This window comes from Erinaceus europaeus, chromosome 11, assembly GCF_950295315.1.
Source record: "Erinaceus europaeus chromosome 11, mEriEur2.1, whole genome shotgun sequence".
NCBI classification, from domain to species: domain Eukaryota; kingdom Metazoa; phylum Chordata; class Mammalia; order Eulipotyphla; family Erinaceidae; genus Erinaceus; species Erinaceus europaeus.
In genome coordinates, this window is record NC_080172.1 from 19,751,914 (window position 1) to 19,769,118 (window position 17,205).

Below are 17,205 nucleotides of genomic sequence, written 5' to 3' on the forward strand. Positions count from 1 at the left end.
AAGGACATTCACTAAGGCCTGGTGATTCTTAGAGTTCTTACAAGTAAGTTTCTTTTCCCAGTATGAATAGCAAATCATTTCACACCTTCTTTCATCTCAACTTACTGTCACTCTTCTAGTTGCAGCTCAGACAAAATAAAGAAAACAGAAACAATCAAAGGAGACCATTCTTATCTTTCCACTCCACCCCAAATCTACAAACCTAATAGCATATGGATCTGCACATATCTATAAAAGAATAGAAGGTCCGAGCTCTGGACCCCATCCATTCTCAATTCCCCAAGGAATTCACTCCTACACTACTATATCTCTCTCCTCCACATTCACATCCCCCTTTGAATTAACACGTTCCCATCAGCATACAAAAGAACTTCAGAAGCTTGATTCTATGATCACAGACCAGACAGAATTAGAATGTCAGGGCCGGGTGGTGGAGCACCTGATTGAGTGCACATGTTATAGTACACAAGGACCTGGGTTTGAGCCCCCAGTCCCCACCTGCAGGGTGAAAGCTTTGCAAGTGGTAAAGCAGTGCTATTATTTTTTTAATAATAAAAAAATCTTTATTAATTACTAAATAAAGATAATAAAAAATAAAAATAAATCAGAATGTCAACATGCCATTAAAGAATGAAAACTTAAAAGGTTTAATAGTAATCCATAATGCAACCCCATCCAAAGATTCCTCAAAGCTATTCCAGTTTTGAGAACTTGGAGCTAGCAATATGTTGCAATACAAACACAAAATCAAGTATGACAGGAATGGTTTATCCTATACAAATACTCTAATAGTTCTATTATATCATCTTACCACTTCTGTTTTATTTAGATAGTAAAGTGATTTGCAAGTTAAAATCGGTAATATTTCTAAGTGGGTAACAGCTTAGAAGTTTCCAAACTTCTTATTGTAGAAGGAAAACATTATCAGTTACCTTACAGTGTTTCAAAGCTTCTTTGTACTCTTTGTTTCTGATTGCATCTCTAGCACTTTTTAGTGCAGTCTTCACTTCTTTGCTAGACATTCTGTCAAAATAAAAAGCCTGAGTTGATCTATAATAACAACATAATTGCAACAGTTCCAACAGGCTCAACCATCTGAAAAAGGTACACATAATATCTTCTGCTTAGAACACTCTTTCTACCTAATATATACACAGTTTATTCTTTCACCTTTTCAATTTAACTGAAACATCACTCTTCAGTGAAATCTTCCTTAACAATACTACTTGGAAAAAGTTCACTTTCTAGGGACCAAGGAGATAGTTCAGTGACAAAGTGCATACCTTGCATACATGAGACGCTGGGTTCAATTCCCAGCACAATTAAAAAAAAAAAAAGTAGGAAAGCAGGACAGAAGAAGGGAGAAAGGAAGGAAGGATAAAGAAAGGAAAGTGATATAAACAATAGAATGCCATTAAGTGGGGAAAGCAGTGCTTTGGTCTCTCTCAGACACTGAAAGTCACACACACACACACACACACACACACACACACACACACATTTTAACTTCTTTCCCCCTACTCTTACTACCCATTATCCACCTATCTCCACCTCTTGATTTATATTCCTTCAAGTCTCTTACAACCATCTAATATACTAGGTATTTTACTTATTTATCTTATTTACTATCTGTGCTCCATCCCAACCTGAATGTAAGTTTCAAACAGGCAGAGATTGTTGTCTTGTTTTTGTTTACTGTTGTATGTCCAGCACCTAGTACCTGACAAATAGAGATCAAAAAATATTTGTTGAAATTGAGCTCTATTTGAATTTATTTAATTTCATACAGTGAGTTATAATACAGATGATCTTTGAGCCTGGATTAAAATACAATATTAATCTCAACCCAGTCCCACAGTAAGTATGATTGAACAGAATGAGTCCAAATTACAGAGCAAAAACACTAACACCAATTTCAGCAACTGTGATAATAAGTCTTAGAAAGCACTATGTTTTAATAGTAGTTTCTATAAAGTGTAAACCATTATATTAACTTCCTACACAGAAAATATTATTGTAGGACTCTAGCAGCACAGCATTGATTATAATATATTTTTTGAAGAGGACAAAAATGCCATGTTGACACTTAACTGAAGACAATAACTATCCAAGTGAACTGCACACTAATTTCAGCCATAAAAGGTGTAATAGCAGTTAGTTAGCTATGTACTTCCTCGATTAATTTTATGATATATTAATTTAAACTTTAAGATAGCAGGGCTGGGAGGTGGCACACCTGATTGAGCACAGATGCTACAATGTGCAAGGACTTCGGTTCAAGCCCCCCGATACCAATAGAGGGGACGCTCTGTAAGTGGTGAAGCAGGTCTACAAGTGTCTCTCTGTCTCTCTCCCTCTCTATCTCCCCCTACCCTCTCAATTTCTGGCTATCTCTATTCAATGAATAAAGATAATAAATAAGATAGCAAACTTTTAAGATTTCTTATCTTATTCTGTTTTACTAGCATGTAAATCAAATGCAATCATAATTCATTGTGCAAAGAAGCACTAATATTTACTAGCTCTATTAAACTTTCTTTTCATTGGTAAGATGGAACAGCATTATCTAGCTGTAAACAAGAAGCTATAAATAAGAAGCTCAAAGCAGTAAAATGAACCAAGAAGAAAGCTCACTAACATAGGGAGACTTGCAACCCAAAGAATAGGGCATGACTGAATATCAGATCACTAAGAAGCTAGGAAATAAACAATCATTTTGACTTAAAGAATATTTTATCCAGCAAAGGTTAAGATAGCATAATGGTTATGCAGAGACTCTCACACCTGAGGCTCCAGAGTCCCAGATTCAATCCTCCCTGCACCACTGTCAGCCAGAGCTGAGCAGTGCTCTGGTAAAGAAAAATGGAGTATGGATTGACCTGTCATGCTCATTTTCAGAGGGGAAGCAATTACAGAAGCCAAACTTCCCCACTTCTAAACCCCATAGTGGTCCATACTCCCAGAGGGATAAAGAATAGGAAAGCTATTGAGGGAGGGGATGGGATACAGAGTTCTGGTGGTGGGAATTGTGTGGAATTGTACCCCTCTTATCCTATGGTCTTGTCAATATTTCCATTTTGTAAATAAAAAAGAAAAAAAGAAAGAAAAAAAGCAAAAGGGAGGGGAAAGGAGGGGAAGAGAAGGGAGAATATTATGTCTAGTGGCCTGGTAAGTGACTCTATGGGAAGAGAGGATTCCTTACATACAAGAGGATCAAGAGCAGTGCCCTGGCCTGTCTGTTTCTCTCTCTCTTTCATGAAATAAATAAGTAAAGAAATCTTTAAAATATTTTAAGAAAAGAAAAATGCTTAGAAAACTGAAGCTATCATAAAAATTATTTTTTCTAGTCACACTCAGATTCCCTTAACAAACTCTTTTAAAAAGTGACATTCTTCCTAATTTTAAAATTACATAATTTAAGTAGCATATTTTATAAACTCTTAATTTTAGAAACTGCTCTCTTACCTGAAATTACATAAACGTCTCGATGCAAACTTCAGAAGGATGATTTGTGGCAGTCTATAAAGTGTGACTGGAAAGGTCAATAAATTTCAACATGGATTTCACATTAAACTTTTTCATGCCAAACTCAGTTGTGGCAGATAGATCTGTAGACTAAAAGAGAAAAGAATATCAATAATCCTGTCAACTTACTGGGATCAATATAAAGGGAGAGATATTCAAAAGGAAAACAATAATAATAAAATGACCAAGCAAAAAAAGGAAAAGCAGTTTTAAGAGATCAAATTAAAAATAAATTAAGAAATAAATACATTTCCACGATAAAAGTCACTGTGGCGAGGGTCAGAGAGCTTAATAGTTATGCAAAGGGACTCATGCCTGAGGCTTCAAAAATCCCAGTTCAATCCCCCATACCACCATAAACCAGAGCTGAGCAGTGCTGGTTCCAATACTATGTCTCCAACATAGTATTGGAAGTTCTTGCCATAGCAATGAGGCAAGAGAAAGAAATCAAAGGAATACAGATTGGAAGGGAAGAAGCCAAACTCTCACTATTTGCAGATGACATGATAGTATACATAGAAAAACCTAAAGAATCCAGTAGAAAACTACTGGAAGTCATTAGGCAATATAGCAAGGTATCAGGCTACAAAATCAATGTACAAAAATCAGTGGCAGTTCTCTATGAAAACACTAAAACTGAAGAAGACATTCAGAAATCACTCCCATTCACTGTTGCAACAAAATCAATAAAATACCTAGGAGTAAAGTTGACCAAAGAAGTGAAAGACTTGTATACTGAAAACTATGAGTCACTCTTCAAGGAAATAGAAACTGATACCAAGAAATGGAAAGACATCCCATGCTCATGAATGGAAAGAATAAATATCACCAAATGAATATTCTCCCCAGAGCCATATACAAATTTAATGCAATACCCATCAAAGTTCCACCAAGCTTCTTTAAGAAAATAGAACAAAAACTACATTCATTTATCTGGAACCAGAAAACATCCAGAATTGCCAAAACCATCTTGAGGAAAAGAAACAGAAACGGAGGCATCACACTCCCAGATCTCAAACTATATTATAATGCCATCATCATCAAAACAGCCTGGTACTGGAACAAAAATAGGCACACAGACCAGTGGAACAGAATTGAAAGCCCAGGTCTAAACCCCCACACCTATGGACATCTAATCTTTGATAAGGGGGCCCAAAGCATTAAATGGAAGAAGGAGGCTCTCTTTAATAAATGGTGCTGGGAAAACTGGGTTATAATATGCAGAAGAATGAAATCGAACCACCTTATCTCACGAGAAACAAAAATCAACTCCAAATGGATCAAGGACCTGGATGTCAGACAGGAAACTATCAAATACTTAGAGGAAAACATTGGTGGAACACTTTCCCACCTAAACCTCAAGGACATCTTTGATGAAACAAACCCAATTGCAAGGAAGACTAAAGCAGAAACAAACCAATGGGACTACATCAAATTGAAAAGCTTCTGCACAGCCAAAGAAATTATCACACAAACAAAGAGACCCCTCACAGAATGGGAGAAGATCTTCAATGCCAAACATCAGACAAGAGACTAATAACCAAAATATATAAAGAACTCAGCAAACTTAGCACCAAAAAAGCAAATGACCCCATCCAAAAATGGGCAAAGGATATGAACAAAACATTCACTTCAGAGGAGATCCAAAAGGCTAACAAACATATGAAAAACTGTTCCAGGTCGCTGACTGTCAGAGAGATGCAAATAAAGACAACATTGAGATAACACCTCACTCCTGTGAGAATGGCATTCATCAAAAAGGATAGCAGCAACAAATGTTGGAGAGGCTGTGGGGACAGAGGAACCCTTCTACACTGCTGGTGGGAATGTAAATTGGTCCAGCCTCTCTGGACAACAGTCTGGAGAACTTTCACAAGGCTAGACATAGACCTTCCATATGACCCAGTAATTCCTCTCCTGGGGATATACCCCAAGGATTCCATAATGCCCAACCAAAAAGATGTGTGTACATCTATGTTCATAGCAGCACAATTCATAATAGCTAAAACCTGGAAGCAACCCAGGTGCCCAACAGCAGATGAGTGTCTGAGAAAGCTGTGATATATATACACAATGGAATACTATGCAGCTATTAAGAACAATGAGCCCACCTTATCTGACCCATCTTGGACAGAGCTAGAAAGAATTATGTTAAGTCAGCTAAGTCAGAAAGATAAAGATGAGTGTGGGATGTCCCCATTCATCAACAGAAGTTGAGAAAGAAGAACAGAAAGGGAAACTAAAAGCAGGATCTGATTAAATCGAGAGCAGGGCACCAATGTAAAAACACTGTGCTGAAGTGGAGGGTGGCCATTGGGCTTCCCGGCGCAGCGGGGGGGGGGGGGGGGGGGGTTGGGGATGGGACAGTCTTTTGGTGGTGGGAGTGGTGTTTATGTACAATCCTATTAAAGTGCAAACATATAAACCACTATTTAATTAATATGAGAGGGGAAAAACTGACCATATGTCTAGAACTTCTTAAAACACAGACTGAGTCTTTTTAATACATAGGCTGTCTTTCATATGTTATCTCTCCCAAAAGCCTAGACCAGGGAGAACAGAATAAACCGGTAGCACAGCTATATACAAGATGCTGGGTATTATACCCCAAACCCTAACAAAGGGACTTTCCAAAGTTAACCCAATAACCAAATAATGAGATGATAACAATAACTATCCATTGTCTTGAACCCTAAGACAACAGGAACCTCACATTTCCACTATAGAGCCTATATTTCCCCCAGTCCTGGAACCTTAGGGGAGGGGCCCACTTTCCTGCATGCTGCTCTCAATTCAAATCAAATCATATTGCATCTGCGGATCGCAACCTAATCAACGCAACCAGTGCCACCGCAGTATGCTTCACTTCAGACTGTGACCAGAGAGACTTCAGGTGTGGAATGACAACCCTTCAGCTCTATCACTGCTCATGAAGCTTCCTCCTGCAGGTGGGAGTGTGGGACTTGACTCTGAGTCTGTGAGCATTGTAGCCTATGCATTGTACCAGGTATACCACCTTCTGGTCGCTCAAAGTAAGTTATTGTTTAAAGACCACTACAAACGCCACTCTTTTCTTGGTAATCAAACCTAACGTTCAATACCTTTCCCTATTCCTGTGTATATCCAAATGTAATTACAATTGCTCTGACTACAATGGAGCCCTCTATCCTTGTTGTTACTTCTTCATTTAAGTTGCTAGTAAGCAATAATATACGAACATTAATATCTCTCATACAGGTCTCACTCACTACCACTAAGAAAGGATACATTGCTATTTGGTGTGATTTCAGTTAAGTCACTTGAGGATCTGGGAATACTCAAAATCTTTAATAAATTAATGGTAGTAACATTTCCCAAACTCTCAAAATAATCCATCAAATCATAGCAAGTAGGAATATAGAATATCCTGCTTTTGAATAGTGGTTAAGAGTATAAGGGGGAGGGACACGAACACATACCTAGTTTCAGGAAGTTAAGTAATTTTAGGATAAAATAATACGTGTCTTTCTAGCTTGAAAATGTATTCCTATTTTTCTAAGGAAAAGTTTAATGAACACCAACTACTTTTTTTTTTTTTAAAAGTGGTGGGGGGGGGTCAGGCAGTAGCACAGCGGGTTAAGCGCACGTGGCGCGAAGCGCGAGGACCGGCCTAAGGCCTAAGGATTCGGCTTCAAGCCCCGGGATCCCCACAGGCAGGGGTGTCGCTTCACAGGAGGTGAAAAAGGTCTGTAGGTGTCTTTCTCTCCCCCTCTCTGTCTTCCCCTCCTCTCTCCATTTCTCTCAATAACATCAATAACAACTACAACAATAAAAAAAAACAAACACCAAGGGCAACAAAAGGGAAAATAAATTAAAAAAAAAAAAAAGTGGGGCTGGGTGGTGATGCACCTGGTTGAGCACATGTTACAATGCACAAGCGCCTGAGTTGAATCCCCCAGTCCCCCACCTGCAGGGGTCTCTCTTTCTCTCTCCTCTCTACCACCCCTTACTCTCTAGATGTATGGCTGTCTCTATCAAATAATAAAGATAATTTTAAAAAGTAAAAAAAGAAAGAAAGAAACCAACTCTTGCATTTCACAGAACTTATTACCTAATGTGTCTTCATCTAACTCCTCCCCTTTAATCCAGTATTTTCTACACAGCATAGAAATTCTTAGCTCTTTTATAAATGTCTTTAATATTCTTCCATAACGCTATTTTCCCATTCACTGGTCCTCCCATTTATACTCTTCAGTATCAACTTTTTAAAATTTATTTATAAAAAAAAATTTTTTTTAATCGGGGGTCGGGCGGTTACGCACCAGGTTAAGTGCACATAGCGCAAAGGGCACAGACCAGCTCAAGGATCCAGTTTCGAGGACCATGGCTCCCCCGCTGCAGGGGGTGGGGGGGTCACTTCATAATCAGTGAAACAGGTCTGCAGGTGTCTATCTTTCTCTTCCCCTCTCTGTCTTCCCCTCCTCTCTGGATTTCTCTCTGTTCTATCCAACAACAACAACAATAACAACAAGGGAAACAAAAATGGGGAAATATGGCCTCCAGGAGCAGTGAATTCCTAGTGCAGGCATCAAGCCCCAGCGACAACCCTGGAGGCATATAATAACAACAGTAATAAATAAAATAAACAAATAAATATCAACAAGACCATAGAATAAGAGGGGGTACAATTCCTACCACCAGAGTTCTGTATCCCATCCCTCCACTGGAAGCTTTCTTATTCTTTATCCCTCTGGGAACATGGACCCAGGATCATTATGGAGTGCAGAATATGGAAGGCATGGCTTCTGTAATTGCTTCTCCACTGGACATGGGCATTTACAGGTCGATTCATGCTCCCAGCCTGTTTCTATCTTTCCTTAGTGGGACAATATAAGAGCACTCATCTTGCACCTGCTCATTCAGTGACAGTTTTTCTGCCTACTACCTGAAACTGTATTTATTCAACATACCGAGCATAAAAAGTAGCAAAAACTGCTCTTATAAAAAGGCAGTGACAATCATGCCAAAAAAGACAAAAATAAATGTCAAAACTAACTAATATTTAGAGATGAATATGTCCAACATACCTGAGTTAAAGCAATAGAACCTTAAGTTACATTCAAACATTCCATAAAGCAAAATGATAATGGTAACAATATTGACAACAAAGTTCATCACAGGAAAAAAAAAAAAAAAGGAGAAAAAGAAGAAGAAATGATGCCTTTAAATCTATTAATAAGAGTCTACAGTTATTTTGTGATGGCTTCTATTGTCTGGCATAACATATACAATTAGCCCTTTCTCCCAAAAAGAGCTACAGCCTTTCTTTCTTTTTTTTTTTTTAGCAATTAAATAAAAATGAACAAATGCAGTATGTCCAGAAAACAGTGATCAAAACAATGAAGAAACCAAAAATTATCTAACTGAAAGAACTGGGGGGAAGAGAAAGAAAAGCAGAGTTGGTTAAGAGGATGAAAAGGGCTGATGATAGAGAACTCAAAATGTAAAAGAGGAAGTTAAAAGTAGAAAGACTGGCATTGGCTCGCACTAATAACTTTTTTTTTTTGCCTCCAGGGTTATTACTGGAGCTCGGTGCCTGAACTATGAATCCTGCTCCTGGAGGCCACTGTTTTCCATTTTGTTGCCCTTGTTATGTTATTGATATGTCGCTGTTGTTGTTGGATAGGACAGAGAGAAATCGTGAGACAGGAGGGGAAGACAGAGAGGGGGAGAGAAAGACAGCCACCTGCAGACCCGCTTCACTTGTGAAGCGACTCCCCTGCAGGTAGGGAGCTAGGGTGCTCAAACCAGGATCCCTACACCAGTCTTTGCGCTTTGCACCACCTGCGCCTAACCCGCTGCGCTACCGCCCAGCCTCCAGTAATAACTTTTAATTATTAAATTTGCACAAATGCGGGCTGCTCAAAGGAAGTGTGCTTTCCATCCGTGGAGATGAAATCATACAGAATGGAAAACACACTCATTAGGAATATTGTAGGACAGGAGCTTCAGTGGCACAACTGGTTAGCACACAGTAGTTATACAGGAATACTATAGAACAAACTCAGTATCAGATGAGAAGCAGAATTAGCAACCCCTTAGAGTTTTACTGCGCTATTATCTCTGGAGATAAATATTCTTCAGGACAAGCCACTGAAATATCTGTTTTTAACGACACTGTCAACAGAAAAGAGAGGAAGAAAAAGATGTGTCTTTGTCATCCTAACCAGGAACTCAAAAAAATATATGTCCTTTAAAGCCAAGACTATAAAGTAAATTCAGATACCCAGGCCACCCTAACACCTGGGGCCCTAGTGAGGGAATCTTTGGATTCTCCCACAGATATTATGGGCCAGACCTCTAATGAATCCCTCTCTTTACCATCACTGGTCACTTCCATCAGGAATGTCATGTCATCCTAAACTCTTTTGTGGACCTCTATCAGGCCTTACCCTCACTATAAAGTAGCGATGGTAAGGGCTGCCCCACTCTCCAAAGAAAGCTGGATCATCCTACTCTGCCACTCAGGGAGAACTGATTCTATAATGACTGCATCCCTGAATATCCGCAGCTGTGACCATGGCACCCAGCTCAGACTGACTAAGACTCAGACGTTATACGAATATATATGGGCCGCAGGTCAGATCAATGTGATTTAAAAAAAGTTTGGGAGCTACTCAGCCCTAATATGGCTTTCAAATTTTACCTAAAATAGACACCCTAGCTTCTTTCCACCCCAAGGCTCCTATTCTCATCTGCTCTCTTCTCTATAGTTCCTTCTTATTAAACATTTTTCCCTGCATTATATCTTACTGCTTCTCAGCCACCAAGTAGCAGAGGCTACTACAATTTCATCTTCATCGCCCCAGGCAGATGACCTTGTCAACGTATCCTAGAAGCTCACCTCTCCTGAGCCCTACCCTACTGGGGAAAGATAGAGACTGGATGGAGGTATGGTCTGATCTGTCGATACCCATGTCCAGTGCAGAAGCAATTACAGAAACCAGAACTCCTTAATTATGCACCCCAAAAAGAATTTTGGTTCACTCCCAGAGGGGGATGGGAACACAGAATTCTAGTAGTGGGAATGGCATGGAATTACATCTCTATTATCTTATAATTTTGTAAATCATTTTTAAATGGGAAAATGTTAGGGGAAGATGACCAGAGGGCTCTGAACCCCAATTCCACCAGGACCAGAAACATCTGTCACCAGGAATCTGTCTCTTTTTTTGCCTCCAAGGTTATTGCTGGGGCTCGGTGCCTGCACTACGAATCCACTGCTCCTAGAGGCCATATTTCCCATTTTGTTGTCCTTGTTATTGTTATTGTTGTTATAGATGTTGTAGTTGGATAGGACAGAGAGAAATGGAGAGAGGCGGGGAAGACAGAGAGGGGGAGAGAAAGATAGACACTTGCAGACCTGCTTCACCGCTTGTGAAGCGACCCCCCCCCCCCTGCAGGTGGGGAGCCAGAATCTTTGTTTTCATACCATCAATTGAGAGGTTAGAGAATCTGGAAAAAACCAGAGGAAGTTAGGCACTGTTCTGCCTATCTGAAAGGAAAAAAGAAAAGGGAAAAACACTCAGAAATAGTAACAGGTGGAGGTGTGACTTAGAAAGGATGTGAAGGCAGGGCCATCGAAGTGAATAAAGATGAGCTATAAAAAAAAAAAAAAAAAGATCGACTGATGTAGATATATAGTCAACCTGTATCTGTTACCTTGGAAGAGCTGCTGCAGTATCTGCAGAAGGGGGTGAGGACACAGAACTCTGGTGACAGGGATGGTGTAGAATTATGCTCCTTATATTATCTTATAATGTTTAATATTTTAATTTTAATATTTTGATAATATTATCTTATAATTTTGTATATCACTTTAAAAATGACTAATAAAAAAAAAGAAAGTAAACAGCTCACAGTACTAGTACCATACTACAGATAAAGTTAAATCTCTTCTGGATCTGTCAGCCAACGATATTTCTTTTCTTTTCTTTTCTTTTTTTTAGATTTTATTTGTTAGAAAGATAGGAGAAGAGAAAGAACCAGACATCACTCTGGTGCATGTGCTGCCGGGGATTGAACTCAGGACCTCATGCTTGAGAATCCAATGCTTTATCTACTGAACCACCTCCTGGACCACAGCCAACAATATTTCAGTGGTAAGATGTGTTCTATATTCCAAATAAACTCATAATTAATTTTTGAACATACTATACATGAGGTAGTCCGCCTATATACTACTGTCCATGCTGCATATTACGTATTTCACGTTAGTTTTGTTCTCTAGAGCATAAATTCCTTGCAGACAAAGTCATTGTTTGTATATTTGTATATCCCCACAAATCTTCAGAATACTGCTTAAGACCATTTTCTAAACAAAGGTAAAGCTCAAAAGAACATCATAAATTTTATTATTAACTAGAAACAGAACTGTAGCGAGTCTGAACAGACTCCTGCTCAGACAGGGAAGTCATGTAAACTGCCCAAGCTAGTTTTTCTCTCTGAAAAATTGATGGAAGGATTAGGGATAATAATCTGTGTAAAAGTAACTGGCAGAGGCTCAATAAACGCTCAATATAATGCAGAACACGTAGTAAGTGGTATGGAAGTATCAAATAAGATCTGACTATTATTATACTTTATGCCAAAAAAAAAAAAACAAACACTTTGAGGTATGAAGAGTTGAGTTTATGCTAAATAACTGCAACCACTCCTTTTCCCGCCAAGGTCATTAAAATGACTAATAGGCCAAACAAGCAAAATCGATGCCAGAAACTCTGTTAATGAAATCCGGAATTTGCCTCTGGGATAGAAATCTGCTTCTTCCAGATTTATTCAAAGGAATTACACATCCAAGACAGATAAGGAGTGATTTTTTTTTTTTTTAATGGCAAACTTGCCAAGTGACCGAACACGTCCCGCTGTCCTCTAAGAGCCGCTTTGGTTTCTCCCTTTTTCCTCTCTGCAATGCACCGAAGCTTTTCCCCCAGCCAGAACCTGAAACTCACTAGGCCCCGCACCTCAGCCCATTCGGGAACACAATTAAATCCTTACTGCACAGGGGAAAGGGAGGCAGACGAGGAGGCTGGAAATGCCCTTGGACAAATGTATTCGTGAAGGTGCCCCCCACCCCGCCCCAAGAAGCAGCTCATCCAATTCAAGTGACAGATGCGCCGCCACCTCATCAGCACCTCTCCGGGGTTCGTCTAACCTAAAAGATTCAACCACGCTTGTTCGGCGCCAAACAAAAATCCCCGATCCTGCGATTTTTAGGGCGGCTCGTATAGCATTTCAACCACGGACTGATCCCGACCCTGACCAAAAGAAAGAAAAAAGTCAGCGACTGAAACCCACCTAGACAGATGCTTCTACAAACTCCAAGGCAGAGTCGCAACGCATGCGCGTTTCCCCGGCGTGGCTCACGTGACTGGACACGGCTGGATTTTTTTTTTTTTTTTTTTTAAGTTCACTCGGTGTTTGATTAGATGGTCTTGAGCAAAAGCCCGGCATTCCTCGTCTTGCGCATGTGCCTTTATATCATGCCTGATGGGAATTGTAGTTTATGTGCAGTGCACTACAAGGGAACCGGAGCTATCAGATTCCCCGCCCTTCTGCTATCTGAAAGGAGTTCCTATTAACAGGAGAAGGGAGTGGGGCGCTCGGAACCACTCCCAACATGCACTTGCTATGGGTATCCGTAATTGCAGTCTCTGCTTTAGCGGCACCAGACCCGAGGGCAAGTGGGCAGAGAAGTGAAGATCCTTTGAGTTGGCAGGATGTGCCTAACGTGGTGCTAGTCGTGAGCGACTCCTTTGTAAGTAGCTAGAGGCAGTGCATGGACTATCAGCATGAAGCAGCTCAAAGCCTTTTTGTGATGCAGGCTTTGGAAACGGAACACATATTTCTAAAAATGTTTTGCTCCAATGCAAAGTTAGAAATGAATTTTATTTTGAGGCCCCGCTATACTCACGTACAACACAGATACATGCATCTAATATGCATAGACTGTGGTAGTGCCTTTGCAAAGAAGGGGGAGGGGGAGGGAAAAGTTTTGCTAGACTCAAAGAGCTAAATTATTTCACCACTACTAATGAATTTTTATTCCATAGCTTCTTTTGATTCTGTTGTTGGGGAAAATAATATTCTGCATCTCCAAAAAAAAAAAAAAAAAAGAATTAGGATTAGCTTTCTCTTGTGTGACAGATGAAGGGAAAGAGAGGAGAATGTTCAAATAATAGAAAAATGATTTTGAGTGCTGAAGCAAGTACTGCCTGAACATCACAGCACAATTTTACTCCTTTTAAAATTGTTCACCACCACATCCCTATTGTTCAAATTAAATTATTTTCAGTTTTGTCTATACCACTTATGACTTACAATTATGGTAATAATAAAAATTTATTAATTCATTATTATTTTTAAAAAGTGTTAGCTTTCTGATGGTCGCTTTAAGTTCACTCAAGTTTGTAGAAATTAAAGTTTGAGTGAAAGAAGTTAACTTTATTTCTAATAGCCAAGTATTTAATATAATCAAGTTAGTGCTGATTTAAATACATTCATTGGTATAATTGTACCCACTCTCCTATATGCCAAAGGGATTGGGGAAGGGGCCTCTCAAATTTTAACAGTTATGGAACTGTCCCAAGCCATTAGCCAAAAGAATGCTGCTATCAGCATCACCTGATACTTTGAACATTTCCCATATTTTAATAACTACTGCATATATATATATATATATATATATGTAGTTAATAATAATTAAATTATTATCACTGGAATTTATTATGGTCAGAAACTGTTGGTGGTATGCGTATCTGGTACCATAAAAGTGTGGGTTTTTTTTGGGGGGGCTGGGCGGTGGCGCAGCAGGAGCACAAGGACCGGCATAAGGATTCAGGTTCCAGCCCCCCGGCTCCCCACCTGCAGAGGAGCCACCTCACAAGCAGTGAAGCGGGTCTGCAGGTATCTATCTTTATCTCCCCCTGTCTGTCTTCCCCTCCTCTCTCCATTTCTCTCTGTCCTGTCCAACTAGGGCATCAATAACAACAATAATAATAACTACAACAATTATAAAACAACAAGGGCCACAAAAGGGGGAAAACAAAAAGCCTCCAGGAGCAGTGGATTCATGGTGCAGGCACCTAGCCCCAGCAACAACCCTGGAGGTAAAAAAAAAAAAAAAAAAAAAAAAAAGTGTTTTTTGTGAGTGAGATACTCAGTAATTCAGAGGCATTGATTTATTTTTATTGATTTAATAATGATCAACAAGACTGTAGGATAAGAGGTGTACAATTCCACAAGTGCTTTTTAATCACTGTGTTGCAGTGCTTTTACATAGATTAGCCCATGGTGGTTAAAATTCAGTGATTTGAATATGCCTTTAGTAAGGACTGATTGAGCATCTTTCTCAAAGTAATCGTTATTGTTGTCTAAATTGAAAGCCAATGTTGAAGAGTAATGTGAAACAGGTTTATGAAGGGGTGATTTTGAGATCATAGGGAAGGGAGGGAATAGTATCAGTGTAGAGAGAACTCAAGTTTTGTTGCTGTCTCAGTGGATGTCTCCACTGGCATTGTGACTAGTTCTCAAATGATATGGTGCTTCAGAACTGATTCTAATTGTGAGAAGGAATGTGGCCTTTCTACTGTTGGATAGCCAATACTTGTAACCAGAATGAGGCATGATCTTGAATAAATTAACTCTCTTTCCAGAGGCAAATTTTCATTCCTAAAAGAAAGTCTAAAGTTTGCATCTAGAAACTCCCAGAGAGGGGATGGGCAGTGGTACACCTGGTTGAGCGAATATGTTACAATGTGCAAGGACCCAGCTTCAAACCCCCCATTCCTCACCCACAGGGGGAAAGCTTTGTGGTGAAGCAATGTTGCAGGTGTCTCTCTGTCTCTCTCCCTATGTATCTCCCCTCCCCTCTCTATTTTGGGCAGTCTCTCTCCAATAGAGATAATAAAAAAAATTTAAGAATGATTTAAAAAGAAACTTCCAGAGATGACTGAAATATTTAGATGTGTTACTTTTTTCAATATAGCATGAATACAAAGATTTTCTATTTGTATACATTACTACATAAATAGTGTGTGCAGATAAATATCTTTTAGAAATATAGACAAAGATAGTCAACAGGGTGGATGGCAGATAGCATAACGGTTATGCAAACAGACTCTCATGCCTGAGGCTCCAAAGTCTCTGGTTCAAGTCCCCTCACCACCATAAGCCAGAGCTGAACAGTGCTCTGGTGAAAAAAAAAAAAATTCTCAACAAAATATAATAGATCCTCAAATTATGTTATTTCACTAAGCTTTAAACTTGATGAGAAAATATATTAGTTGTTGGTTTTCATTGAACTTAACATTGTTCAAGGAACTGGTTTCATTATACATTGTTCCATTTGAAGTCTAAATTTCCTGGCATTTATCAGTCATCAATAATAAATTAAAAGAAGAAGTTGAAAAATAAGAAAACAAAGCAGAAGTTGGACTGAGTTTGGTATACTGCACTACAGTAAAGGACTCTGGGTTAGGGGGAGGGGGGGAGGGTTCAGGTCCTGGAACATGATGGCAGCAGAGGACCTAGAGGGGGTTTAATTGTTATGTGGAAAAGTGAGAAATGTACATGTACATTACAGATGTACAGACTACTATATTTTTGTTACTGTATTATATTGTTTATTGTAAACCATTAATTCCCCCAAGTAAAGAAAAAAAAGTTGTATTCTATGTGACAATTTTCAATACTATGAATTTGCTAAAGACAGTGAAGTTTTCCATACTATGAATTTGCTAAGACTATCCCAGGATAGATTTCTGGGCTCTAGATGCCTGTTTTTTTTTTCATATATATATATATTTCCATATATATATATATATATATATATATATATATATATTTCCATATATATATATTTTTTCCATATATATTCAGAGCATCACTCTGACACATGTAGTACCAGTTTGAACTCAAGACTTAAAGTTTTCCAGCAAGTCCTGTGCTCTACTGCCTCTTGGGCTGGGTCCACTCTCTAACTTTATGTGTCCTTTAAATTACTTGAGCAGTTGGATCCTTCTCCTACAGAAGCCATTCTTGTTCATTCTATCCAAACTTGATCTCCTTTGTTATTCTGTATTTTAGGGTGTTCCCCGCCCCAAACCCATATCCCAAATTATAATTCTCCTTGGCTTATACTTCTTCCAGGAGAAAAGGATGTTTTTGACTCCCCCAGTAGAAGACTGTGAGCTTCCAGAACCAGGGACTCTTGTTTTATTCAATATTATATCTTTCAGCCAGCCCATCATCACTCAGAATTTTCCAAGAAGTTCTTTTTTGATTTTTTTTTTTAATAGAAGCAGAAAGGTAGAGAGACAGAAAAACGAGTGAGAGATGACAACACGAAAGCTTCCTTCAGTGTAGTGTGGGGGTGGGAGGGTGGCTTGAACCTGGGTTGCACACTCAGCAAAGAAGTACGCTACCCAAGTAAGCTGTGTTGCAGGTCTAAGGACTCCTTTATTCAATTTACCCTAGTCAGGTAAGTCCAAGTATAATGCTTCATTGCTACTGTCAGTAATGTAGGTCTGATACTGTTAACAATATACTTGTTTCTATCTTTTTGAAATTCTTAGAATCATGGAAGTATTTTGATACTTGTGAATTTTATAGTAATATTAGAGGAGATGATTTTCTTCCTTT

The 17,205-nt window shown here is 39.0% G+C and overlaps 2 protein-coding genes and 1 long non-coding RNA gene across 4 annotated transcripts in view; 1 reads left to right on the forward strand and 2 right to left on the reverse strand.

Moving 5' to 3' along the window:
• The window catches only part of SKIC3 (SKI3 subunit of superkiller complex), a 104,670-nt gene extending 91,740 nt beyond the window's left edge, over positions 1-12,930 (reverse strand). The window contains exons 1-3 of the mRNA XM_060201183.1: positions 12,862-12,930; positions 3,466-3,615; positions 933-1,023 (exon numbers count right to left, since the gene is read on the reverse strand). Coding sequence (XP_060057166.1) covers positions 933-1,022 — 90 coding nt within the window. The 5' untranslated portion in view covers position 1,023; positions 3,466-3,615; positions 12,862-12,930. The remainder of the gene's footprint in view (positions 1-932; positions 1,024-3,465; positions 3,616-12,861) is intronic.
• LOC132541311 (uncharacterized) overlaps positions 1-17,205 on the reverse strand; it is a 205,681-nt gene that overhangs the window by 160,414 nt on the left and 28,062 nt on the right. The window lies entirely within an intron of this gene.
• The window catches only part of ARSK (arylsulfatase family member K), a 40,251-nt gene continuing 36,231 nt past the window's right edge, over positions 13,186-17,205 (forward strand). For both annotated transcript variants that reach the window (XM_060201187.1, XM_060201186.1), the window contains exon 1: positions 13,186-13,321. The gene's annotated coding sequence lies outside the window, so the exon portion shown is untranslated. The remainder of the gene's footprint in view (positions 13,322-17,205) is intronic.